General features: G+C 44.8%; 1 protein-coding gene across 1 annotated transcript in view; it reads left to right on the forward strand.

Annotated features, from left to right (window-relative positions):
- LOC125082359 (protein HIRA) overlaps positions 1–26,098 on the forward strand; it is an 86,483-nt gene that overhangs the window by 22,115 nt on the left and 38,270 nt on the right. Inside the window, 11 exon segments of the mRNA XM_047697887.1 lie at positions 1,127–1,221; positions 8,188–8,283; positions 9,497–9,657; positions 11,424–11,595; positions 14,090–14,202; positions 16,477–16,547; positions 17,234–17,244; positions 17,247–17,338; positions 19,575–19,790; positions 20,748–20,833; positions 25,223–25,420. Of these exon segments, the coding sequence (XP_047553843.1) occupies positions 1,127–1,221; positions 8,188–8,283; positions 9,497–9,657; positions 11,424–11,595; positions 14,090–14,202; positions 16,477–16,547; positions 17,234–17,244; positions 17,247–17,338; positions 19,575–19,790; positions 20,748–20,833; positions 25,223–25,420 (1,311 nt within the window).

A 26,098-nucleotide genomic window follows, 5' to 3' on the forward strand; every position in this document is an offset into this window, starting at 1 on the left:
TCTCCCAGGGCTGCAGCATTTCCATCTGAAAAGGACTATTAATCCTTTCCATTGCTGACCTTGGTAACTTTGTTTTGCTCTTCAAATGAAATTTCCCAACATACAGAATAGGTTAAAGTCTAAGTGCTCTGATGGAATGGGGGGGTGGTATCTGGAGCCTGCCCTCTTGCCACTCACCTCATTCTTTGTCAGCCCACCCTGGGACTCTAAGGAGCCCCCTTTGAAAGTGCCTGCTCTGTACCCATAATGAACTAACCATCACATAGAAAAACTTTTTCTTTAAACCTAGGCAGAGTGTCTCAGGGTGGGTCCTGGGAGTCTGTTCCATAACCAGCTCCCCAGGTGACTCTGGGAGCTAGTCAGACTAAGGGAACCAGACCCTACCCCGCTGCTTAGCCAGAGTGGCCCTTTGGCCGTGGCCATGAGAGCAGAGGCGTGCTATCTCCTTTGGCCCACTCAGTGAGCTCCTTCTGTGAGTTGGTAAAGAGTTGTGGGAGCAGAGTGTGTTAACAGAGGCTCTGTCTATCAGTGGTGTCAGCACCACCTCCATGGGGACCTACCCGACTGCTTGCATGGCAAGCAGTTAGTACCCGGGCTTTGACTGCTTTGCAAGAGAGCTTTAAAAAGACTGTTGGCTTTGCTGCTTTAGTCAATATAAATAATGAATTTAGTAGATAATTTGGGAATCTGAAAAAGTATGTGAAAATCACCATCCAAAAAAGCCATGATTAATATTTTGGTATTTTTCATGTGTGTCTTTCTGATCCATTTTCCATGCATAGATGATATTGATATTACATGTATTTTTTTTTCTTTACATAGTGATATCTTCATATTGTATAGGATGTCCTGTGGCCTGCTTCTTTCATTTAATTATATTTGGTGAACATTTCCCCATACAGTGGATAGTCTCTTACCACAAGATTTGTGATGGCTATTTAGTATTTCATTAAGTGCATGGAACATAACTTACCTAATCAGTCCCTTTTGTTCAACAATTTGATGCTTTCTAGCCATTGTCTGGTTTGCTTTGTTCTGTCTGCCATGATAAGCCATGCTGCAGTGACATCTCTGTGCCGTGCCTCGAGTATGCTTGGAGTGCCTTTCTGACTCCTCTTTCACACAGGTACATCGGCCCCAGCACCGTGTTCGGCTCCAGTGGTAAGCTTGCCAATGTGGAGCAGTGGCGATGTGTCTCTATCCTCCGGAGTCACTCAGGCGGTGAGTGGGGCTGCCTTTTGGGATGGGCAGCCCTGGCAGCTGTCTGCAGTCAGCAGCAGCACCTCCATGGCCTGGTGGACTGTTTTAGTCCTTATAGCAGCCTTGCGTCTGGGCCATCCCTCCCCATCACCATCGGTCACACCCTGCCTGTCCCTCAAGGTCTGTGCAGTCACTGTCCCCACTGCCTGCCTCCAGCTGCATTCAGTGCCCCCACTCCTGCCCTCATTGGGTATATGTTTATATCTTTAATGTAGAACTCCCCACGTTCTGCCGTTTATCCTGGTGAACTGAATCACTACCTCATCAATGGATCACTAAGTCTGTAAGCACACTTTATTTATTCCACAGAAACCAGCACACATGAAAAGGGGCCCGATGAAAAGTTTTTTACCTGACCTTGAGTATATTTGAAAAGTGTTTAATGGACTTGAAATGGAAAGGGACGCATTTTACAAATTTGAACCGAAGAAGAGGAATGTCATTCAAGAGTAGTTAAAAGCCATGTGTTGTACATTCAGATGCCAGGGTGCTAGAGTGACTATACCTTGGAAAGCCTGTGGTCTAGCCAAAGAATGGCCTGAAGCATTTCCCAGACAGGGAGAGCAGAAGCCAGAAAGGCCCGGTGCACATGGTGGGTCAGCATCATTTCACCACAGCTGGATCTTTACATACAAGGCAGGGAGTAGTACAGAGTGGAGCTGGCTAAGTGTCAGGGACCAGGTCATAGAAGGTTTGTGTTCCCTGTTAATGAAGGTGGCCTTTATTGTGGAAGAGATAGGGAGCCTTTAAAAGATTTGAGGTGTAAGAGGGAGATCATTCTGATAGGTATGTAGAAAGGAGCTTGTTTCGGTGGTTCAGGTGAAAACTGTAAGGGCCTGAACCAGGCCTGGGATAATTGGGATGGAGGGGGAGACTGACTTGAGAAATTCTTAGGACAAAGCAGGGGAGGGATGAAGGAGATTCCTAGCTGGTGCCTGCATAGCCGGTGGTGTCCTCTCTCAGACTATATCGATAGTGGGCTTATGAGGATGGATACCAATTCAGTGTGGGATGTGCTGAGTCTGGGGAGTGGGGGCAGGGAAGAATGTCACAAGATTTGGAATTGAGCCTGCAGCTCTGGGAGAAGATGGGGCAAGAGTGAGTGGTTTGGAAGGCATCAGCCGTAATCCACTGAGAGTTTATGCTCTGCAAATACTCTACACACACTTTAAAGGTGAACAGACCCACCTCTTAGTGACCATAGATTAATTCCACATTTTTGAAAGCTGGCAGAGTAGTATTGTATACTTGTTGATAACCATAAAAATGTGTAACTTAACCTTGCTTACTCACAGTTACTCAAAGCAGAGTCTAATTGGACTCCTCTGGAACTTGGAGAAAGTGTCCATGCAGGTGTTCAAGTGTGGGGTGGGGCCTCAGTGAGGCCTTTGTTGTGTTCCCTACCCTGAGACTTGGGCTGAACCATAACTTCAACTTCTCTCCATACCCACCATCCCAGGGTTCTCCTTTACCAGGAAGTAGGGTTGCCCACTTTCAGCAGGGACACCCATTTCTTGTTCAGTGGTCCTGATAGCAGTTATGGGCAGAACTCTTAAAGAAGAAAAATCAGTGAAAACGCAAAAATAAATAAATAAATAGAAAGCACTGGGTCTTTGAAAGCAGAGTGTGAAAAACATATACTTTGGCATATTTAATTGGGGAGTGAGGGTTGGAAGAAAAAAACCTAGAAGAAATTAGAGGTAATGGGGCTAGAAAAACGTTTAACCTAGAGGAAAAAGTTACCACGGAGTACAACATAATATTTATTAAACTAAAAAAAAAATGCTAAGAGAAGTAAAATTTTCTAGAAAATACAAATTTTCAGAATTGATACCATAAGGTTAGGAAAACTTAAAGTAGTAACCAATGAAAAAATTGGAGTCCTCATAAATGCTTCCTGATCCTAATTTATTTTTTGATTTGTTGATGCGGGGTTTTTTTCAAGTTGTTAAGAAAAATTATTCCAGGTTGTAGAAATATTTATTCCTTTCTTTTTTTTTTTAAAGATTTTATTTATTTATTTGACAGAGACCACAAGTAGACAGAGGCAGGCAGAGAGAGAGAGAGAGGGAAGCAGGCTCCCTGCTGAGCAGAGAGCCCGATGCGGGACTCAATCCCAGGACCCTGAGATCATGACCTGAGCCGAAGGCAGCGGCTTAACCCACTGAGCCACCCAGGCGCCCCTCCTTTTTTTTTTTTTTTTTTTTTAAGAATTTTTTAGGTACTTTATTCTTCTTAAGATTTTATTTATTTATTTGTTGGGGGGAGAGAGAGACAGAGAGCGAGAAAGCACAAGCAGGAGGAGAGGGAAGCAGAGGGAAATACAGGCTCCCTGATCAGGAAGCCTGATTCGGGACTTGATCCCAGGACCCTGAGATCATGACCTGAGTTGAAGGCAGACCCCTAACAACCGAATCACTCAGGCGCCCCTAGAAATATTTATTCTTCAAAGGAAGCTGTGATCCTGGGTTCCAAAAACCTAAAAAAAAATAGTAAAACAAAAGCTTAGACGAATACGAAAAAAGAAAAACCAGAAACATAATGCTTGTGAATTTGATAACTTTTGAAAACACTAATTCATTTTGACGAAGTATGATTTATAATGGAAGAATTTTGTGTATTACTATAACAACATACTAGGAGGTTAAATGAGAAAAGACTCTTGGAGCGCCTGGTTGGCTCAGTTGGTAGAGCATATGGCTCAGTCTCAGGGTCCTGAGTTCAAGCCCCAAGTTGAACATGGAGCCTACTTTAAGAAACAAAAACAGTCATCTAAGGAGGTTTTCTGAAAGGGATATTAGATAATTTAGCATCAATTTGTAATAAAAATATTTTTTAAATAGCCATAGGAAGCTATTTCCTTAACATGAAATGTCTTTTTCAACCCAATGGCAAATATTGTAGCACGTAGCTATTAGAACTTAAAAAGCGTTGAAAAGCACCTAGAGCTAATAATGAGTCATTGAGTTGGTCTCATATAAGAAAACTTTAAATTATTTACCTTTTGCTAGTAATAGCCAATTAGAATATCTAATGATACAAAGAGAACTCTTATACAGCAGGAAGAAAAATTGTAAATATTCAGGAATACTTTTACCAAGAAATGTGTGAGATCTGTAAGTCTTAAAACACAAACCTTTTTTGAGAGAGCTAAAATGGCCACTTCATAAGTGGAAAGATCGAAAAAAATAAAGACACTATTTTTTTCCCCAAATTCATTTAACAAATATTTATTGAGCACCTGCCATGTTCTGGGTGCTGTTCTACCCTCAGGAAGTTTACATTCTTATAAGAGAGACAGACAACTAGTCACATCAGCAACTAGAAGATAAGTGCCGAGAAGCAAAATGAGATGGGTTTTCCAGGAGGCCTCACTGAGAAGGTGACATCCAACAGGAGACCAGGTGGAGGTGAGGGGACCACTGAGTACACATCCAAAGAGCCTTCCAGGCTAAAGGAATAGCTAGGACACGGCCACTGTGAGGGGCTCTTCTCTGAGTGAGATGGGAAGACTAAGTAGGATTTTGAGTGGAGGAGTGAGGAGGCCTGTGGCAGCTGCATGGACTATAGGCAGCACTGGAGAGATCACTGAGGAGGCTGCTGGCGAGATGGGTCATAGCAATGGAGGTCAGGAGGAGCGATGGTCAGATGGAGAGTTCCTGGTGGATGGGATATGGGGTGTGAGATAAGCAAAGGAAATCAGGACAGTGTACCAGACTGTGGTCTGGAGGGTGTCAAGAATGCAGTTGCAATTACCTGATGGCAGGTGTGTAGGTGGGACAGACATATTTGCTGAGGGAAATGTTTAAGAATTGGCTTTGGGGCATGTTTAGTTTGCATTGCCTAGCAGGGGTGTAATTAGCCCTGCTGCATAGGCATTTTGATATGTGAGAGTTGAGTATAGGGGACAAGTGTATGTGGGACTGGAGGCCAAGGGTGGAGGCTGGGGTGATGGGGTGATTTGAGCTGATAAGGAACCAGTCAGTGAAAAGTGGCTGAGATGGAGAGGAGACCAATTAAGATAGAGCGTTTGAAGGAGAAGCAATCCAGCAGTGCATCCAATGTTGTCTTGAGGTCAGGTGAGGACTGAGGATACTGACCATTGGACTTGATGACATGGAGGCCACCCATGGCCTTGGCTAGTGCTGTTCAGGCTGGTGCAATTCAGTGGAAGCCTCATTAGAGGGTCCTCAAGATTAAGACCCAAGAGAGGACAGAGCTAGACTGAACCAGGCTGGGTTTTGGGCACCTGTGAAAACACAGAAGAGTGGAGGGTATGGTAGACTCTAAGCCAAATAGGGAGACAGCAGAAGGCCCATAGCACCTGGAAGCTCTGTTGGAGCTGAGAGGGAGCTGGAAGCACCAGTTGATGGTAGGAGTAAGGGAGGGTTGGCATTCAAACCAGGGAGGAATTACAGTGTGTTGTTTGGGAGAATCTCTGGGCATGACTGGGAATGAATGCCTGAGGTAGCAGAAGCCAAGGTTACTGGAGGAGGAGGCAGAGTTTAAGGATCCAGGAGCCTTGGGTATTAAACAGATCATCCTCCTAGAATCACCAAGAATGATTAGAGTATCCGGAATGACAGTGACCAGAAAACACTTCAAATGCAGGAGAGTCTCAGATGTATGTAGATGTGCAAAGAGAAAGAGCGGGAATGGTATGGTCTGAAGACAGAAGCTCCAAAACTGGGGTTAAGGGAGAAAATTAGTGGAAAATTTGTCCATAAATGGCTTTATTATGTAACTCAGCAGCGACTCCAAAGGGCACTTGGAAGAGTAAGGAAGGTTACAAAAGAAATCATTCAAAGCTGCAATGATTAAAATGTCATGAGTTTGGGGGCAAAACTAACAACATTGAAGTAGACTACATGTACCTAGGACCTTGGTGTATTATTGTGAAGGAGGCACCAATTATCAGTTATGGGAAGAATTGTTCCCCACTTGTGATAGAATAACCATTATATGGTTTGTAGATGAGGAAAGAGTAAGGTAGAGCCTCCCTAAATACAGCATGTACTGAAATAAATTCCATATGTTAAAGAGAGAAACATTCTAAATAATTAAAGCAGAAGAAAACAGAACTGAATATTCATCAGACCGCTCCCAGAGGGAATGTTTTTTAAGGTTAACAGGCAATAAAAGACATCACAAAGGAGAATCACAGATTTTACTATATCAATCTCTTACAGTATAGGAAGATAAACTGTTAGAATTTGCAGCTAATGCCTGTATTATCAGTAGTCCATGGAAATTGCTAGGAAAATCACATCTCCCTTCCGGCATTCCCTCCCAGCTGACCACTTCTCGGCTCTAGGACTTAGGTACCATGGTGAAATTCTGATGTTTACATGTCTGCCCCTCTTGGCCTCTAAGCTCTTAGAGGAGGTTTTTATTCTTCATTTTTTTAGGCATTGCATTGGTGTTTGTTAGACCCGCTGCACAAAAGGCCTCCCAACAGACAGAAGATGGGAGCAAAATAGCCCAAGAAGACAACTCTAGACAGATAGAAAAAATCTTCACTTTTATTAGTAAAGTTAAAATATAAAAAATGTACTTAATAAGTTAGAAGGGAAAATCGTAATCCTCAAGATAATAAGAGAATTTGAAATGGACATTTCTGCTTATAAAAGTGTAAAGTCATAGAGGTTCTGAAAAGCTGTCTACAGGGTTAAGAGAGTCCAGACTTAGGAAAGTCTTCAGGCATTCTGCCCAGAGTCCACTTTGGGCTGCCAGGCACAAGAAATAAACCAGAGTGTGGAGAATGGCGTACACCCATGTGCTCATTAGCATGAAACCTGGGACTCAGTTAATAGCTCATTAGTTGATAGTCAATAGTTGAATCAGGTCTGTTTATGGACTTGGAATGTAGAACTAAACAAGAGGAGCCCTTAGGATCACATAGGCTGTGGGGGTACTAAATGCAGCACACTAGCGCATATGCAGTGTGAAATACAAATTGCAGTACCTTGTGGAAAAAATTCATCAAGCTGTCCCTGAAGACTGTAAAAAATAGAAAAAAAAAATAGAAGTTTTGAGTATTTTGCTTACACCTTTTTAAAAATCCTATGAGGAGAGGACTAGATAGCTATTAACTTGCTGCTGTGTTTCTGTTTCTTCACCTCACCAGCCATTCTTCTGTACACCTAGCACTGCACCAGGCACAGAGGTTAGAAAAATCACACCTGCACGGCGAGATGGGCCCGGTCATCGTCACCGTCACAGCTGACCTTTATCGATGCCTTGGTGTGTGCCTGGCACCGTGCTACAGCAATTTCCCACATTTAATCCTCATAATAACCCTCTGAGCATAGGGTTGTGGTTTTTTTTTTAATCTGCATTTTATAGATAAGAAAACAGTCACAAAGAATTAACATGAGTGATTGTGTTTAGGGGTTCTCTAGGGAAGGGATATTCTGGTGGGGTCTTGGAGATGAGATCCAGTTTGTAAGGAGAAGGGCCTGAAGATGGCCTCCCACTTATTGGGCAGCTATTGTACTCTGGCTCTGTGCTAGCCATTATGCCAGGAGCGGTGCCTGTAGAGCTCAAAGGGCTCTCAGAAAGGCCCAGTTGGGATCAGAGAAGCAAGCTTAGCGAGCCTGAGGCCACAGTCCCAGCAGGTGTCAGAGCCAGAGTTCTTATACGTGGCCCCAAGTTGTCAGCCATGTCCTCAGTCACCTCCTTTGTAAGGGGTGAGGGAGGTCACTCAGATGCCTCAAATGTCATGACCAGTTCATAAACCTTAGTGGGGAAGTTTTACAGACTGGTTTTTAAGAAGGAGTTTAGTTATGATGATTGCAAGTCAAGTTTCCTCAAACATGAGAGGCTAGGGGCTGCCGGCCAACCTGGCAGACAGGTGTTGCCGAGTGCCCCACTCGCTGAGTCTGCACACCAGACAAGAGGCTCACCGCCAGCCCTCTTGTCTTCCAGATGTGATGGATGTAGCATGGTCTCCCCATGACGCGTGGCTGGCCTCATGCAGCGTGGATAACACTGTCGTCATCTGGAATGCTGTGAAGTTCCCAGGTCTGGACCTCTGACTGGGTGGCAGCATAAATGGGCTGATCATCTGGAGCAGGGTGGGCTCTCTGTCTCCTAAGGCTGGCAGTGACAAGTATGTTGCAGTGAATGGGGATTCGTGCGTCTCATCAGCAACTCAGTTCTTTCTCTCTTCAGTGACATTTGTTTAAGGTTTTAAAAGAGGTTTATGTTAAAGAAAAATAGTAATTGAGGGCTAGCGTGGATGTGCCACAGATCACGAGGGTGATAGGGTGGCGTTGCATGTGCTTGGCACCTGGCATTCCCCACTACACACATGCTCTTGAGGGCATGCCTCCCACCCTCCCCACCCCACTGGGCTCTGGCCTCCACTCAGTTGCCATCTCCTCTCTGAAGCTCTTAAACAAAGATAGGCTAACAAAACCAGTTTTGCAAAAGATTGGTATTTCTTATTAATGTGTGTAAAGTCAAAACAGATGGCATAACCTAGCATATCACTGTAGTTGATAACTAGTAAGATACTTTGATTCCTCTTTGGTATCTAGAATATGTTTTGTTCGTGGGCTAAAAACCATCCTCCGTGAACTAGGCCCAAGTCATTTTCTCTATAAGCCACCAAGATGTGGGCAGGGTGGGCGAGGGGCATTTTCATTGTGGTCACGGCCAGATTGAGAGTTGGGGTGGCATTTAGATTACAGGTCTCTAGGACATGCTATCTCATACACCTTTGTCCTTTGTGATGACTTACAAAGAACTTTCACCACAGTGCTCCATCCCCTGAGCTGTTAGGCCTGCTTTTAGCTGCCAGGAAAGTTCAAATCACAAATATCGATGTTACAGCACAGGTGGGCATGGCCTCCAGATGGAGAAACCACTGGCAGAGCTGCCAACCACAGACAAGTCAAAGGGGCAGAATTTGACTCTGGCCAAACCTGGATCCCTGCTTGCCTGCCCTTTAGGGGGCTTATGCAGGTTCAGTCAGTATTAGCTGTGGCTAAAGGGAAATCACAATGCCTGCTCCTGGGTGTAGTCCTTCTTTCAAGTTGCTTTTGGCTTGATAGGGATCATATTAGGGGGCTCTTTGCTTGTGCCCAGGGATGGGAGCTGGCCAAGATGGACTCCTGAGATCCCTTCTCTTGGCTAGCCATTCCATAGCCCATGGATTGCAGCTCATGTTTCTATATAGACTCATCATTTTCCCTTAGCTAATGCTTTCCCAATCTCCTCTTTTCCTCCACAGAAATTCTAGCTACGCTGAGAGGCCATTCTGGCTTGGTAAAGGGGTTGACTTGGGACCCTGTTGGTAAATACATTGCCTCTCAAGCTGATGACCGCAGCCTAAAGGTGTGGAGAACACTGGACTGGCAGTTGGAGACCAGCATCACCAAGCCTTTTGATGAGGTAAGAACACAGCTCAGGGAGTTTGGTCCAGCAGCCTCCCTGGCCTCTATGCACAGACGAGAAGCTGGCTGGGGTCCATACATTGTGGTTGAACCAACAAGGGTTCTCTGGGGTGGGCACTGTGGCCCAAAGAGTCAGATGATGAAAATCTTTCACTTCTCAGACAGTATGAAATGTCCAACTTTGAAGTGAGAAAAAGCTGAAGAGAACTGTAGTGATGCCTCCATAGCATTGTGCCACACAGGTAGAGGAGGCCTTCTCTTTTATTTTTTCCTGACTGTGCTGTGGCTTTACTCACTGACTTATACTCTGCAGGCCAGCCCACTTCTCTCTTGGGTAGTGAAGCAGTACCTCATGCAGAATGTCTGGATGTCAGACTGCAGTGACTTGGGTAGTATTTTACTACCTTTTATTTGAGTTCTTGTTTCATGTGGAATCAGAGTTCAGGGTCTCCCTTATTTGTTAGATATTTCTTAAGTGATGCTGTAAGAAGGGTAGTACTGGATAAAGGAAATAAAAGTGGACTGAGATGGAGTCTCTGCCTTGAAGCTTAGAACCTGGTGGGAAAGATAGACTTTCACATCCATTGTGAGTATGGTGATGGAGTTGTCCAGAATGCACAGAAGCAGCCGAGGAGTACTGATTGCATCAGAGGAAGGGCTATGAGCAAAGTTTGCAGGAGGTCTAGACATTTGCCCGTAAGTCAAGGCTGGCTGCAGAAGGAAGGTGGAAATCATGTATGCAGTTTTCCCCAAACCAACAGCACCACATGAGCACTGGTATTTACCGTGCTTAGTCCTGCCCTCCTTAGGAGTACGTGCCCTCCATGTACAGAGGACGTGGGCCCTAATGCCTTCTGGAGCTCCTCCTCAGGGCTCCGGCAACCAGGCAGCAGAATCCCACTAGCAGGGTTCCTGGGGCAGCTATGGAGATAGGCAGGAATGTTTGGAATCCCAGTAGGGAGCTGGTGGGACTCCTTAACCTCGGGTGGGCCTGAGTGGGCTTGAGGCAGCTGTGTCACTGCACTCAAGGCCATGCATCATCCTACCCTTCTCTAGGGTTGTGAGGCCAAGATCTTAATTCCTAAGTCATTCAGGCTGCCCTGGACTGACCTTGAGCTTTAGAGGGCTGTTTTTCTGGCCCATATCATCTCACTTTGCAGGAATAATAATGTGGAGGGATGCCTTGCTTCAGGCCTAGTCCAGATCAGGGGAACAATATCTTTCTGCCATGGATTTAATGGTTTATATGGGCTTTATGAAGTTTTTCTCATTTGCTAGTTAGTAGCACCACCAGTCTTCAGCTGAGGCAGGCTGGAGAAAGCATGTAGCGGCTCATGGTCACTGAATGCATCACAGAGATGGGTTCCTGAAGGTCCACAGAGTTCTTTCTCCACTGAAATAAATGCTTTGCAGATCTCATGTTGTAAGGTTAACATGCTAGGCAGAAGAAAGAGGTCAGTGGCCAGACAGATTTGGCCCAAACAGAACTGACAGAAGAGGTGGCTATTGATCGTCTAGATGCCACTGTGTTGTGCTCAGCTCCCATAGGGGAGTATAGGGGCTGCAGCTCCAGTCTCACCTACAGCCTTTTTTGTCAGACACCTGGAGGGACTGGAGCGTTAGAGCTATTAGCATAGCCAAAAGCTGGTGTACATGCTCTGCCATCATACATTTATAAATCTGAATTCGACTCTATTCTTGAGGACAGAGTTTTGGTCACACAGTTGGTCTTGAGCTCCTTCCAAGGGCACATGTTTCTTTCAGTGTGGAGGGACAACCCATGTGTTGCGTCTCAGCTGGTCACCTGATGGGCACTACCTGGTGTCTGCCCACGCCATGAACAACTCTGGCCCCACTGCCCAGATCATTGAACGAGAGGGCTGGAAGACCAACATGGACTTTGTCGGGCACCGGAAAGCTGTGACTGTTGTGGTAAGTGTACTTAGCCTCCACCTGGGTGCTGTCTTGCCCCGAGGCTGGGTCACATGTGGGGCTCAGGTGGTAGGCTCTGGAGAGTCAGCACATGCTACATTCTTGTTTCATTTAATTACTTATGTTTCATAATTTTTAAACACATTTTACAAAACAGAATACATACTCACATATTTTAATGAGTTTCACCGAAATCAGTCTTGATTGGAACATTGTAGCTCCACACTAGCCTTTTTCCATATTTGGGTCAGGTCCTGTGTACTCAAGCATGGTGTCCTGACAAGTGCTCCAGTAGCATGTGCCTGCTGAGCACGTGGGCCTATACCCCAGCCGTGGCCAGCGTGGCTGTGAGGCCATGCTGTGGATCACCTGAGTCTGGAGCTGCCCCTGCCCAATCTTGATATGGAGGGTGAAGGGTATCAGAAGATACGGGCTACTTTTAGTGAGGGTTTTCTCAGCACTGGGCAACCAAAACAAAGTAAATAGGTTGGTGGACTAGGGTTGACAAAAGTGAAGGATCGGGGCGCCTGGGTGGCTCAGTGGGTTAACATCTCTGCCTTCAGCTCAGGTCATGATCCCAGGGTCCTGGGATCGAGCCCCACATCAGGCTCTCTGCTCAGCAGGGAGCCTGCTTCTCCCCCTCCCGTCTCTCTGCCTGCCTGTCTGCCTACTTGTAATCTCTGTCTGTCAAATAAATAAAAATAAAAATATTTTAAAAAAAATGGGATGCCTGGGTGGCTCAGTTGGTTAAGCCGCTGTCTTCGGCTCAGGTCATGATCCCAGCGTCCTGGGATCGAGTCCCACATCCGGCTCCTTGTTCTGTGGGGAGCCTGCTTCTCCCTCTGCCTCTGCCTGCCACTCTGTCTGCCTGTGCTCGCTCTCTCTCTCTCTCTCTCTGACAAATAAATAAATAAAATCTTTAAAAAATATATATATTTTTTTAAAAAAAAAGTGAAGGATCAGGGGCACCTGTAGCTCTGTCGTTAAGTGTCTGCCTTTGCCTCAGGTCATGACCCCAGGGTCCTCCACAGCAGGAAGCCTGCTTCTCCCTCTCCCACTCCCCCTGCTTGTGTTCCCTCTCTTGCTGTGTCTCTCTGTCAAATAAATAAATAAAATCTTTAAAAAAAAAAAAAAAAAAGAAAGAAAAGAAAAGGTGAAGAATCAGCCAGAACCCTGATCTCAGTTTTTTCGTGTTACTTAAAATGGGCTAATCTTCCAATTGTTTAAATTAATAATAAATATTATAGTGGTGCCTGGGTGGCTCAGTCAGTTAAGGATCTGACTTGTGATTTCAGTTCAAGTCATGATCTCATGGGTCGTGGGATCAAGCCCCTCATTAGGCTCTGAGATCAATGGGAAATCTGCTGGAGATTCTTCCCTCTCCCCCTGCCCCTTCCCCCCCACACACTGGCTCACTCTCTTCTTTTCTCTCTCAATCTTTAAAATAATAATAATAATATTATATGTTGTGACTTAGAATATATATGTTTTATACAAATAAAATGTTTGCTTCTTTAATTTTTTTGTATTGGAACCCATGTAGGACTTTGTTTGAGCCCAGGTCCTTGTAATGAAAATGATTGAAAATCACTGCTTCAGCATAGCACAATGCTTCCCCATGACTGTCAGGTGGTCCTCATAGGCACTGTAAGAGTGACTCTGTGAGATCATGGTACTGATGCCTCTCAGGCAAGTCCGGTGAGACTCAAGACCATGTACACACCTCCAGGTTCTATGTTGTTCTGGTCTTTATGCCTGCCCTCTGGAATTAGAACCCCTATGGGCCAGGCCAGCTGATACCAGGCTCCCAGGGAGCCCCCTTCTCCTCAGTTGTCCTGGCTTGGGGACTCCAGTTCTGAGTCTAGAGTTCCTATCCCTTTCAATCCAGGAATATGGCAGGAGCTCTTGGTGTGCTTGCCAAAAGCAGTACCCAGTTACACTGAGGATAGTCCCCGGTACAGACTTTAGCATGACTTAGCTGGCCAAGTAAGATTATTCAGGGCTAATCAGTATCTGCTAGATAGTTTTGACTCTGGAGCATCACTTACAGTGAAGGGGAAAGGATTAATGGGGTAGGTATCTGACAGTCCCACCGACCTCTGTCAAGACTTTGTACCTAAAGCCAGGTCCTGGAACTGGCCTTTCTCAGGCCAGGAGGAAATCAGAGAGCCAATTTCAGTAGCTCCCATGCCATCAACCTGGCTATAGGCCCAGAAATGGAGAGTTGGTGGAGCCAGCTTCAATCCTTGTCCCACCACTTACTTATTGGGTAACTTGGCCCACATTTCCTGGCCTCCCTGAAACTCCATTTCAACCTCAGCAAAATGCCTCCTGGGTAGTGATGAAGATGAAGTTAAGCATGCTGAGTGCCTGGGGCTGGGAGAATGTCATTGTGGGTTTCCCGCAGACAGGCTGGTATTGTGGTATATTTCTGAACCTGGCATGGGGTGTATGCTTGATGCTTAATTAATTATTTAACATTTGTTATTTGGCTTTAGAAATTCAACCCAAAATCTTCAAAAAGAAGCAGAAGAACGGGAGTTCTGCAAAGCCCAGCTGCCCGTATTGCTGCTGTGCTGTTGGCAGCAAGGACCGTTCTCTCTCTGTCTGGGTGAGCCCCGACTCCCTCCCCCCAACCCCCCAACTCTCCCCCAAGAGCTTTTGTGGCTCCTGCAGGGGGAATGAGAAGGGGCTGTTTGAAGGAGCGGAGCCCAGAGGCCTGGAAGAGCCACTTTTAGTGGTGCTCAGTATGTGCTTCCACCCTACACCTGGGGTCAGGCCCCCTCGTTACCCCAAGAAGAAGGGAGGACTGAAGACTAGGCTTGGGCCCAGGTAGAAAAGGCCACCCTGGGGGCGCCTGGGTGGCTCAGTGGGTTGGGCCGCTGCCTTCGGCTCAGGTCATGATCTCAGAGTCCTGGGATCGAGCTCCGCATCGGGCTCTCTGCTCAGCGGGGAGCCTGCTTCCTCCTCTCTCTCTGCCTACCTCTCTGCCTGCTTGTGATCTCTCTGTCAAATAAATAAATAAAATCTTTAAAAAAAAAAAAAAAAAAAGAAAAAGAAAAGGCCACCCTGAGCCCCAGTCTGAGCAACTCTGTGTCCAGACTCTGGGAATACCCTCAGTTGGTATGTTGTGTTTGCTTCCTTTTGGAAAATCTTTCTGTCTATATATAAAACTTACAGCCAAATAAATAAATAAATAAAATTTAAAAAATAACCTACAGCAAATGCATTCATCTAAAGTATGCACCTCAGTGCGTTGTCATACATGTATGACATACATATATACAGTCTAACCACGAACCTGTAACCCCTTATCCCCGCCCCCACTTGCCCCCCGTCCTGACCCCCCTTCCCCACCCCCTTTGGCCAAGGCAACCACTCCAGTGATGTCTGTCACATCAACGAGTTGTGCAGTTGTGTTGCTTTCACTTGATTTAATGTTGTTGAGATTTGTGTTTGTTGTTGGATTTAGCAATCAATAGTTTGTTCCTAACTGATTTCCCCATAAGCAGAATGGACTTGTTGTGGAGCTGAAGGTTGTCCTCAGTCTGCCTTTATTACAGTTGTTTGTCACACAGAAATGGATTTCTGTGTACACTGTGGTTCTTTTTTCACATGACATTCTTATCGACGTTCTTATTCACATGACATTTCAGAACCTGAACCTTAGTGCTATCATAGGCACTTCCAGGCATGTTCTTCCTGGGCTCCTGCTGGCCTGCTTTGACCAAAACATTCCTGATCCCATTTTCTTAGAATGCTGAGGTCAGGTGTTCACATGGGTTCCAGATTTCTGAGTGGTCTGTAGGCACATTTTTGAGAGAAGAGGCAGGGCTATTTTTTTCTGAAAGTAGAATTAGGGGAGGGGCAAGATTCTTCTTGTGGATTCCAGGTAGCTCAGATTTCCTCTCCTCAGGACTAGGGTAGCTGCAGCAGCTCTTCCCCCACAAAAGCAGCACCTGATGGGAGCCGTGCAGAAGGTGTCCCGTCCCAGCCCACCACTCTTTGGCCCCTAGACCTGTCAGCAGGGTGGTCAGACATTAGCATGTGAGCTGTAGGGATATGGAGATGACACACAGCCCAGCCTTTGATGACTAGATACAAAGTAGATAGATACAAGATACAAAGATAGATAGATACTAGATACAAAGATGACTAGATACAAGTATGCATGTGGTGAATGTTGTGCAGTCATCAAAGAGAGGTTTTTACGGTGTTTGATGACATACTAATTATGTATTAAATGAAAAGCAAGCACAGTCATCTGCCAAAGAATAAAATATTTGCACAAGATAGACCAGGAGAAAATAACTCAAGTGTTATAGTGGTTAACTGTGGGTCTAGATTCAAGGTAACTTAAACTGTTTTGGTGTTGGTGGACTATCCGCACACACTTTTTAGAATGAGCCCATGTGATGTATGTAGCCAGTTACAGTGAGCTTTGCATTAATACATACCAGAACTCCTTGGGCGGAGATGTCCTGGCTTCTCTCCGAGGCTCTTTTCCTCTCCTGGGTGCTACTTTTGCTGCCTCATTTTCTGCCCAGGCCTTGACATCCTATCCCTGCTTGTAGACCTCTGCACAGGTCATGGCCTTTTTAGACCCACCTTCTCCATTCTTAGTTGTCTATGTATAAATCCATCTCCCCTGGCAGACCACAGCGAGCCCTTCAGACAGGGGCCATACTGAAATGTTTATTTTGGCAAGTTTGGCAAGTTTCCACGGTTTCCACGGCTTGGGATCTTGCTGGTCGCTGTTTGAATAGAATCCAGTATGCCCTATATGTCAACAAAAACTCAGATCAAGACTTCTCGGACTGTTGATGAGCTGAGTGGACAGAAAGCAGTGTTCATTCATTTTCATTAACTTCTCCTTTTTTTCTAGCTCACGTGTCTGAAACGGCCTTTGGTTGTCATCCATGAACTATTTGACAAATCCATCATGGATATTTCCTGGTAAGATGGATTCTTTTAAAATGCACAGGCTAGGAAAAGAGAAGCCACATGTTAGAACACGAGGCTTCTGAATGTGATTAGGGTCAGGTAGCCAGGGACTCTCCCCACCCCTCAACCCTCCAAGGTTGTGGGAGCCAGACCAGACCCCTGGGGTGCTGTTTGCATATGATTCAGAAAAGGGCCACCGCCCCTGCCTGTTGGGAGAGTGTCCTGCTGCTGTGCTCCTTGCTTTGTTGCCATTTGCCTGTAGAAAATACTTCTTAGGCAAACTGGTATTTGGGAAGCAGAGAGTGCTATGATTCTGGTTTCACTTCACTTTGTCATTGCATGAACCAGATTAGCACAAGTGTGGAGACACATTTTTTGCTTTTCAACGACCTCATCTAGATGTATACTTAATGCTTTTTTTAAAGTGATTTCAAAAACAAATAAAAATGAATTCTTACAAAGAAGATGAAGTATACTTTGCACCTATGCTTAGAATTAGAACTAAAAGATACCAGAACCTGCTAGGGGCGTGATTGTCTCTCCTGTCCTCACCCTACCCAGGGAATGCCACAGAAGGTAATGAAAGGGGTTCTGGCATCTGCATAAAGTCCTGCATGTCATCCTCCTGTCCCCCTTGGGGGTGTGGTAAGCCCCATAGGCCACTTGCTCTCCAGGCTGCTAATGGCCATCTCTTTCAGGACTCTGAACGGCTGGGCATCTTGGTGTGCTCCATGGATGGCTCTGTGGCATGCTTAGATTTCTCCCAGGATGAGCTCGGAGACCCCTTGAGTGAGGAGGAGAAGGTAAGAGAACATTATACCTTCAGCTAGTGGCTGAGTGCTGCACTTGCTCTCGGGCCACAGAAAAAGCTCTGAGAGGCCCCTTCAGTTGGACCCTCCTCTTAGGATTGTTTCTTAAAATATTATTGGGTATTTGTCTTTTATAGTTCATAATGCTTATCTTCTTTACAGTATAGATTAAAGATGAGACTCTTATTCATGTCAGAAATCAGTTCTAGAGCTAAGAATAAGTTTGGCATCTTTTCTTGAGCTTAGAATTAGCTCCACACTGAAAAGTTTTCCCCCTGGGAGATAGCAGGAGTGACAACCAAGGATGCCTGCTCATGTCACTTTCCCCGTTGTCTTGTAGAGACCTAGTTGCCAAGGTGTATCAACTATAACAGTAATGTTGGTCATTTCTTAGCACTTACTGCATTCCAGACTCTGGGCCATGCATTTTGCATGTATTATTTTGTATGAATTATACAAAAACCTTCAAGGAAGGGCTCATTTTATCAATGAGGTAACTAAGCCTTAGAAAATAGTTTGGCTCTTTGCAAAGTCCATACATGACCCTAAGGTTTGAGAACAGAACCGTGACTCACGCCTATAGGCCTCCTTCCCTCTGTGCTTTGCCCAGGACAGGGAGGCCAATGTGCTCTTCAGGGACTTTGGGACAGGCCCTGCTTAATGGACTGTAGATTTAGAAAACAGACATTTCTATAGATGGGTCTTTGATGACACTTAGTGAAATGTATTTGTTTGTCTGAAAGAAGCCTTATAAAAGCCCAAAGCAGGCGGGTGTCTCTCTCCTTCAAAGTTCAATTACTGGTAGAGGCCTCCCTCATAAGCTACTATGTGGACCTCCCACTATGATGTAACCCCTTGAGGGTAGAGGTCTGCCTTGTTGACATACCTAAAATGCCTGGCTCCCCAGAAGTCACTGGTCAGTGAAGGGATGAGTGTCTCAGTGGCCTCAGGTCTTCTTTCTACCCTGTCGTCAGTGTATCCTGGGATCACTGTACACTCCCCTCCTCTTTATTGAGTCCTGGCTAGTCAAGGGGAGTCCTACAAAATAATACTGTCTAGCTTACCATTTCCCAGATGGCAGGCAGGGACCCCATGTTTAAGAAACATAGGTAGGGCAGCTGGGTGGCTCAGTGGGTTAAGCCTCTGCCTTCAGCTCAGGTCATGATCTCAGGGTCCTAGGATCAAGTCCCGCTTATGTCTCTCTGCTCAGCAGGGAGCCTGCTTCCCCCTCTCTCTCTGCCTACCTCTCTGCCTACTTGTGATCTCTCTCTCTCTCTGTCAAATAAATAAATAAAATCTTTTTTAAAAAAGAAAAAGAAACATAGGTAAACATCTGCCAAATTGAATTCTGCCTCTAGGTTCCAGGGGAGGGATTGAGGGGAGAAGGGACAAGTAGCAAGGGAGGAAGGTTCTTGGCCCCATACAGCATACCAGGCCCTGCAGAAATGAGTCCCAGGGCATCACCTTCCCCTGCCCTGTATCCTCTGTTATGAAGCATATGTCCTGTTGGCCTCCACTGGTCATTAACACATCCTTGTATGAATCTGCTTCTCATCACACCGGTTGCCCCTGCCCACATGGGGTCCTATCTGGCTTGTTGTCACATAGGATTGAGACCTGGGAAGGTGGAGGGAGGGGCCCTGCTCGGAAGGGTCAGGACATGTTGGCTGACAGCAAGGGCTGAGAAAGATTTCCCTAGGTCTGTTGTGCCAGGCCTTCCCTTACTCTAAGACACTGTTAGCAGCCCCACGGAAACTTCAACCACATGGGACTGATGACTGCAGACAAGAATACTGAAGGAGGCTCTGAATTTTAGCATTTGATTCCCAAAAAGTGTCTGGGGTCCTTGGAGTGATTTAAGAACCTCACATTAACAATTTGAGTGTCTTACTTTAAATTCAGCAAATGTTCATTGCCATTCATTCTGCACCAGACCACATGGCAGTTTTTTGATCAGTTACTCATTCATTTTCATCCCTGGCTGTAGATACAAGGAGGCTCTATACATCTAGAGAGGGTTTAAGACTTCTCCAGAGTCATCTAGTCAGCTCTAGGCAGAATAAGGTGAGTGGTGAGGGCAAGCTGGCACCCAGGGCCCTGGGACCACTGCCCAGGACCCTTTCTAGTCTCAGAATCAGGAGACCTAACATGCAGCTCACCGACTGGTGGGCACTAGCTACCACTTTGCTGCCCACAACTAGTCTATTGCACTTCTCTCTGCTTCCCCTAGAGCCGCATTCATCAGTCCACGTATGGCAAGAGCTTGGCCATCATGACTGAGGCCCAGCTCTCCACAGCTGTCATTGAGAACCCAGAGATGCTCAAATACCAACGCAGGCAGCAGCAACAGCAGCTGGACCAGAAGAGTGCCTCGGCCAGAGAGACGAGCTCAGCTGCCTCAGTTGCTGGTGTCGTCAACGGGGAAAGTCTGGAAGACATTAGGAAGGTGAGATCTCAGCCCCGTATCACTGATGACGTGGATCCAGACCCGGGGACAGGGGAAGGGGCGCATGCAGTCCATTGAACAGAGCACAGGTGCAGGTGGTGGGGAGGCAAGTATATGCTGTGCCTATAACAGGACCTAGGGGTTAGCCAGCTTGGGCTACTTAGCCCTGTTGCCATCGGCTACATGAGGTAGTAATGGAGCCTAAGGCACTTTGTAAAAAGCTTCTTGTCCCAAGGAGCTCTAGAGGAGGTCATCTCTTGTGGGAACTTCCAAACCTCACTTTTAGCCTTTCTAGGAAATTCTCAATCATGAGAACGGTAGGTTTCAGGTTCTGTCCTGAGGAGATGTCTATGGTTTCCCCTTCTTTCTCTGGAAGCCCATGTCTCACTGTGGAATGGGGGTGAACGTGGGTCAGGAACAGAGCAGGAAATGTCAGGATCCCTTGGGGAGCTTAAACCATCTTCATGAGCTTGTGCAGGGTAACAAATCTCCCTAGGTAATTGAGACACAATGTGTGACTGGGAACCTTTGATTTTATGAGCCTTCAGTGGAAGAAATGACTCTGATGAGAGAAGGTCTGCAGATCACAGCTTAGAGACAAGAGTGGCTTACAGATGCAGGTTTCCTTCATCCCTTCAGTGAGCCCCATGGCTGCTGGGCTGGAGGGGCCTGCTCACTGCCCAGGAAGCCTGGCCAGGCCTGCAGTGATGGTGATGGAGAGCAAAGTGCTGCACCAGTTCAACTGGGAGCTTTTCTGTCCTTGCTGATTTACTGTGCAGGAAGTTGAACACACACCTGACAAAAATGCTTGGTTTTTGATTCAGCGGCTTAGTTTAGTTGAACCAGAAAGGCCATAGAAAGAGAAGTTAAAATTCATCTCCTTGGAAGCCTTATTTTTTGATACATGGAGATACTTAGCAGAAACTTTTCTATTCATATGTCACTCTCCTTTGCCAGAATCTTTTGAAGAAACAAGTTGAGACTCGGACAGCAGATGGTCGCAGAAGAATCACGCCTCTCTGCATAGCACAGCTGGACACCGGGTACTTGTTCACTCACCGAGCTTTCTGTGGCCTTATCTGGGGAGGTCTTCCTCTCTCCTTTCAGCAGTTAACACTTTCATAATCAGGGTCTTCATGGGCTCTTGGGCCAATCTGGAAATGGGGGAGTTGAGCCCTGCTTCCCACCAGCCTCAAAACCCTATGCTTCCTCCAGAGCCCTTAGGCACATTTGACTCATCAGAAGGTGGGCAGGGAGGAGCCTGTGATAAGTCAGAGGGCGAAGGCGCCTTTGAAGGGTCAGTGTGTCCAGATGGGCAGCTCTGCCTCATTGTTGGTGGGGCATTGAAGACACCAGGGAGAGAAGTCGGACTGATTTTTTTCTGTTTCATTTTTCCCTTTTATAGCCTTCTGTATACACTCTGTTGAATAGTAAAAACCCAAAGGACATAAACATTACCCGTAATCCAGTTTCTGAGATATAATCACTGTTAACATTTTGGCATCTGTATCTCTGGTCTTTTTTCCCCACTTGTTCCTGTATCTTGACCTTGCATCCTTTTTAATAAATAGTCCTCTGAAGCATTGGCTTGCTGATTGTCCAGGTTCCGAGGCTGTGAATGCACCATGATTTACTTGACCAGCCCCTTAACTATGGACTTACAGTTTGTGTCCAGTGTTTTGTGATTATAAATGAATCTTTGAGCACACCTGTGACTGTCACCTCAGGATACTTCCCAGAAGTAGAATTGCTAGACAGAGAATAGGGCTCTAAGGCACATTTCCCTGGAGGGGGCAAAGAAGGGGGAAGTGGACCCAGTCACCATTTGTTGTTGTCTCAACATCTGTAGTCAGGCTTGCTTTTATATTGGTCATTCTCCCCAAAACAATGTATATTGATTCAAAGGATAATAAGGTCCTGCATGAAAGAAATAGACCCCCACTATTAAGGTGATTCATTCTGGTTTTCTATTCAACCAGTCTGCTCAGGACATCACATATATACTAGTCCTGTGCACTTTGCAGTTGTTCATCTGCGAGCTGTTCTAGATCTTCCTTGAAATCTGAAAAACCTACCAGTCATATGGTTTGCTGATATCACTTCCTCATGATAAGGGTGTGCAGGTTCTGAGGCCCTGGAGGGCAGAGACCTGACCAGATAGAGCCAGTACCAGGTCTCCTGACTCCTCCCAGAGAGTGGTTTTCCTTTGACCAAGCCTTTTTCTATTGTTAACCTACTAGTGGGTAATGCCATATGCTTACTTTTTATTAGGACAAAATCAGACAGGTATGTGACTGTGCTTTGAACACTGAAGGGCTTGTGGGAGTGAGGGTCCTGGAGGTGGTGGTGATGGTGGCACTTTTCTTCTATGGATCCTTTCAGGCCTTACTTGATGAGGAGACAAAGGTGGTAGGTGGCTTTCTGTCTGTGCTACAGGGCGTATATTTCTGACACCCGAACTTGATTCTTTTGGTCTTAAAGGCTTTGTTGCCCTCTTTGATTCCTTGTTACTTGTTATTCTGTTGCTATTTGTTAAAACAAGTAGCAACAGAATAGGTAACGATTAGCTTAGCTAATCAAGCCAGAAAAGCATTTTTAAATGGAAATAATCACAGATAATGAATCAAAAGTTTGAAAGACTTCTTTACTGAATTCTATGCAAATAAATTTGAGAATAGATGATTTTGAGGAAATAAAATTATAAAAACAAGAAAATCTATAAAACTAAATTATTAAAGAAGAAATAAAGGACGCTGTCACAGAGCTAACCTACCAAAATCCACCAGGCTGAGACAGTATCACAGAGAAATTCTAATAAAGTTTTCATTCTAATCATTCTAATGATTAGAGGGACAGATCATCGTAATACTCTTAAAAATACTCCAGTGCATAGAAAAAGGAAAACTTCTAAAACCTTTTTTGAAATGAACATAATATTTACATCAAAAACATGACAAAGATAGAACATAATAAATTCCTGATCAGTCTCATTTCTGAATGTCAGTTCAGAAATGCTAAAGAAAATAGTAACAGACACTTACAGTGTTACATTGCTAATACACTATGGCATAGTAAGGTTTATTTCAGGGAAGCAAGGCAGTTCAAATTTTGGGAAACTTAATTTGATTCTATGTGTCAAAAGATCAAAGGAAATATGTGATCATCTCCACGAATGCGTAGGAGACATTTTTACTAATGTTCTGATTTAAAATTTAGTTAAGCATGAATAGATGGATATTTCCTTAATTTGATTAAAAACTACCTTATTTTAAAGTAAATTCAGAAACTAAACAAGTAAGTGTCCTTTCTTGTTGACTATACTTTAACGTTGTTCTGGAGGTCCTAGCTCATACTGTCGTCAGGAGAAAGAATAAATTGAAGAGAAGGTGGTAAAATGTGTCATTATTTAAAGACGGTATGATGTACAAAAGAGGCAACTGGGAAAACTGTCATAGATCGTAAAATAGGACAAAAAATGACTGGATGCAACCGATCAAGAAGATCTATACCTTTAGAAGATATAAAGGGAGAAATCACTTTCACAAATGCGGTACCTAGAATGTAACAAGAAATGTAGCTCTTTGTGAAGAAAAAAATTCAATACTGAGAGAACTAAAAGAAAATTCAAAGAAATAACTGAAAATGCATACCATTTATTCTGTAGGATGACTCAACATCATAAGATGATCTCTCTGAACATGAGCCCATACAAATAACTAACAGCAGTTTTCAGAATTAGGCTGATTCTAAATTAATGGAAAAATATGGTGAAGACTAGCTCCACCAGAAATTAAAACTTATGAACTATAATAAAATAGATACTAACACATGAGTAGAGCAGTGAAATACAATGGAAAACCCACAAGTAAGCCCAAATATTTCGGGAATTTTAAAGGTAGCATTTTGCATCAGCGATGAAGCATCAGCTAATCTAATAAATGAGAGGACTACCTACTCTCTAGAAACAAAGTTGGATCCCTACCTCACAACTTAAAATTAGATACTTTCTGAACAGCTCGTAGATTTTTTTTTTAATATTTAGCTTTTTTGTTGTTTAAAATTTTAGAAGATTCCCTAAGAGAATATTTTTAGGATCTCAGAGATTTTTTTTTTTAAGTCATTTTTTAAAATGACATAAAATTTAGATCACACAAAAATAACATTTTGTGGGCAAGGAAAATTGCACCATAAAAAGTCAAAACACAGCATCTTGGGGACACCTAAGGCTAAGTCAGAAGACCACGTAGCTCTTAATCTAGGGATTGTGAGCCAAGCTCCACAATGGTTGTAGAGATTATTTAAAAATAAAATCTTAAAAGAAAAAAAAATCCTAGGGAAAATACTAATTCTTCATATAAGGAATATTTTAGTTCTATAAATCGGTCTTATAATCAATAATAAAGACCAGTACCAGATAGAACAATATACAAAGGATATAAACAGTTCACCAAAGAAGGAAATCATATGCTTCTATATGAAAAAATTTCAATCTCACATCAAAATAATTGCAAATTAAAATTATAGTAAGTTACTGTTTTTTACCAGATTGTCAAGTATCAAAAAATTTGGTAAGACTGTTGGTGAGGGTTTGGGGAAATAAGCACTCGAATGCGCAGCTGGAATTTAAACCTCCATGGAAGGCACTTTAGAACTATTAATCAGAACTCATTAGTGAACATTCCATCTGCTGCTGCAATTCCACTTCTAGGAATTTATCCTATGTAATAGTGAAACAACTAGTGCAAGGATAATTATGATAGGGAGCATCTTTGAGTGGCTACTATGTGTTCTAAGTATGTGCTACACTGACCATAGTCCTGACGTCATGGGGAGGGGCCTGTCACTTTCTGTTTTGCAGATAGGAACCTGAAGCACAGAGTGGTTGAAGTGCCTAAGATCCCAGAGCTTGTGTATGGCAAAGGAGTGAGACCTGGCTGATTGGCCCAGGGCCCTTAGCCTTAGCACTGCAGTATCTTGCCTCCTGTTACAGCAGTGTCTATTACAGGAAAAGCTGGGAGAAAGCCCTGGCATTCCTCAGTAGAGGCTGGTTAGGTAAATTATGGTATATCCATACAGCCCATAACGAAAGGGAGTTTTGCTCTGTATGCTGCATTTCCTGAGTTCTGAGACACTTGTTTGCACATTTTACTATCTCTGAAATCAGGGTACATTTTATAATCAGTGGCATCTAACAATTACATTTGGTAGTAATTTTTTCTTTCTTAGTAGTACATAAAGTACCAGATCATCTTAGGTTCAATTACACACAGTGTATGACATAAGTCTAGTTTTCTTTTTACTTTTCTGTAACTTTGCACATTTTCTTCCACAAAAATACTTCATTTATGGACCCAGAAAAAAATTACTTCAAACACAGAAAGTACTTGATGTGGTGTCTGATTTCCCAGGCTGATTTTTGTTCTTGACAACAGGGACTTCTCCACGGCATTCTTTAACAGCATCCCACTCTCAGGCTCCCTGGCGGGCACCATGCTCTCCTCTCATAGCAATCCACAGCTACTGCCACTGGATTCCAGTACCCCCAACTCCTTTGGCGCCTCGAAGCCCTCCACAGAGCCTGTGGCTACAACTGGCGCCAGGCCGGCTGGTGATACTGTCAGTAAGGACAGGTGAGTGGGCATGCCAAGGCTTGCTCCTGTCTCTGGGGAAAGTTCAGATTTGGACACAGTTTCACTGACACTTCATGGCTCCTTCAATAAAAAAAGAAAGAGATGCTTGATTTTTTTTTTTTATAAGGGCCTGCTTGGGAGGGAGACCTTGTTCAGGTGAGTCTCTGATGCACAGGACCATAAGGACTTTACCTCCTGGGACAAGATGGAGTCCCAAGATGTGTTCCTGAGGGTGGGATCTGGCCAGGGACAGATCACCTGCCTCAGAGTCAGCCCCACCTATCAGCAGGTCTACATTTGAAGTGGCTTAGGCCTTCATTGCACAGTCAGGAGCATTGCCACACCAGTCATCTCAGAAAGGATATCTGGGGAAGGACAGTTCCAGATCTGTAAGACATTTTAACAGTTGGCCCTACAGGTCTTGGGCAAGGAGGGGGGCTCCCAGATACCAGCCAGGTGTCTGGTGCAGGGTTCAGGCAGGTGGATGTGGTCAATAGGAGGCCCAATGGCTTTGGGACTCAGCTTGTGTGACCTGCTTGGGCATGGGGGAAAACCTGCAGGCTCAAGCCTGGGCCCCTCCTGTGGAGAACACAAGGGCTATAGGGTGTGCACTTGGAGGAGTGTATGAAGAATGCATAATTGCCAAGGTAAGATGAGAGGGGCCACCCAGGCCACAGT

The sequence above is a fragment of the Lutra lutra genome, chromosome 12 (genome assembly GCF_902655055.1).
Source record: "Lutra lutra chromosome 12, mLutLut1.2, whole genome shotgun sequence".
Lineage (NCBI taxonomy): Eukaryota > Metazoa > Chordata > Mammalia > Carnivora > Mustelidae > Lutra > Lutra lutra.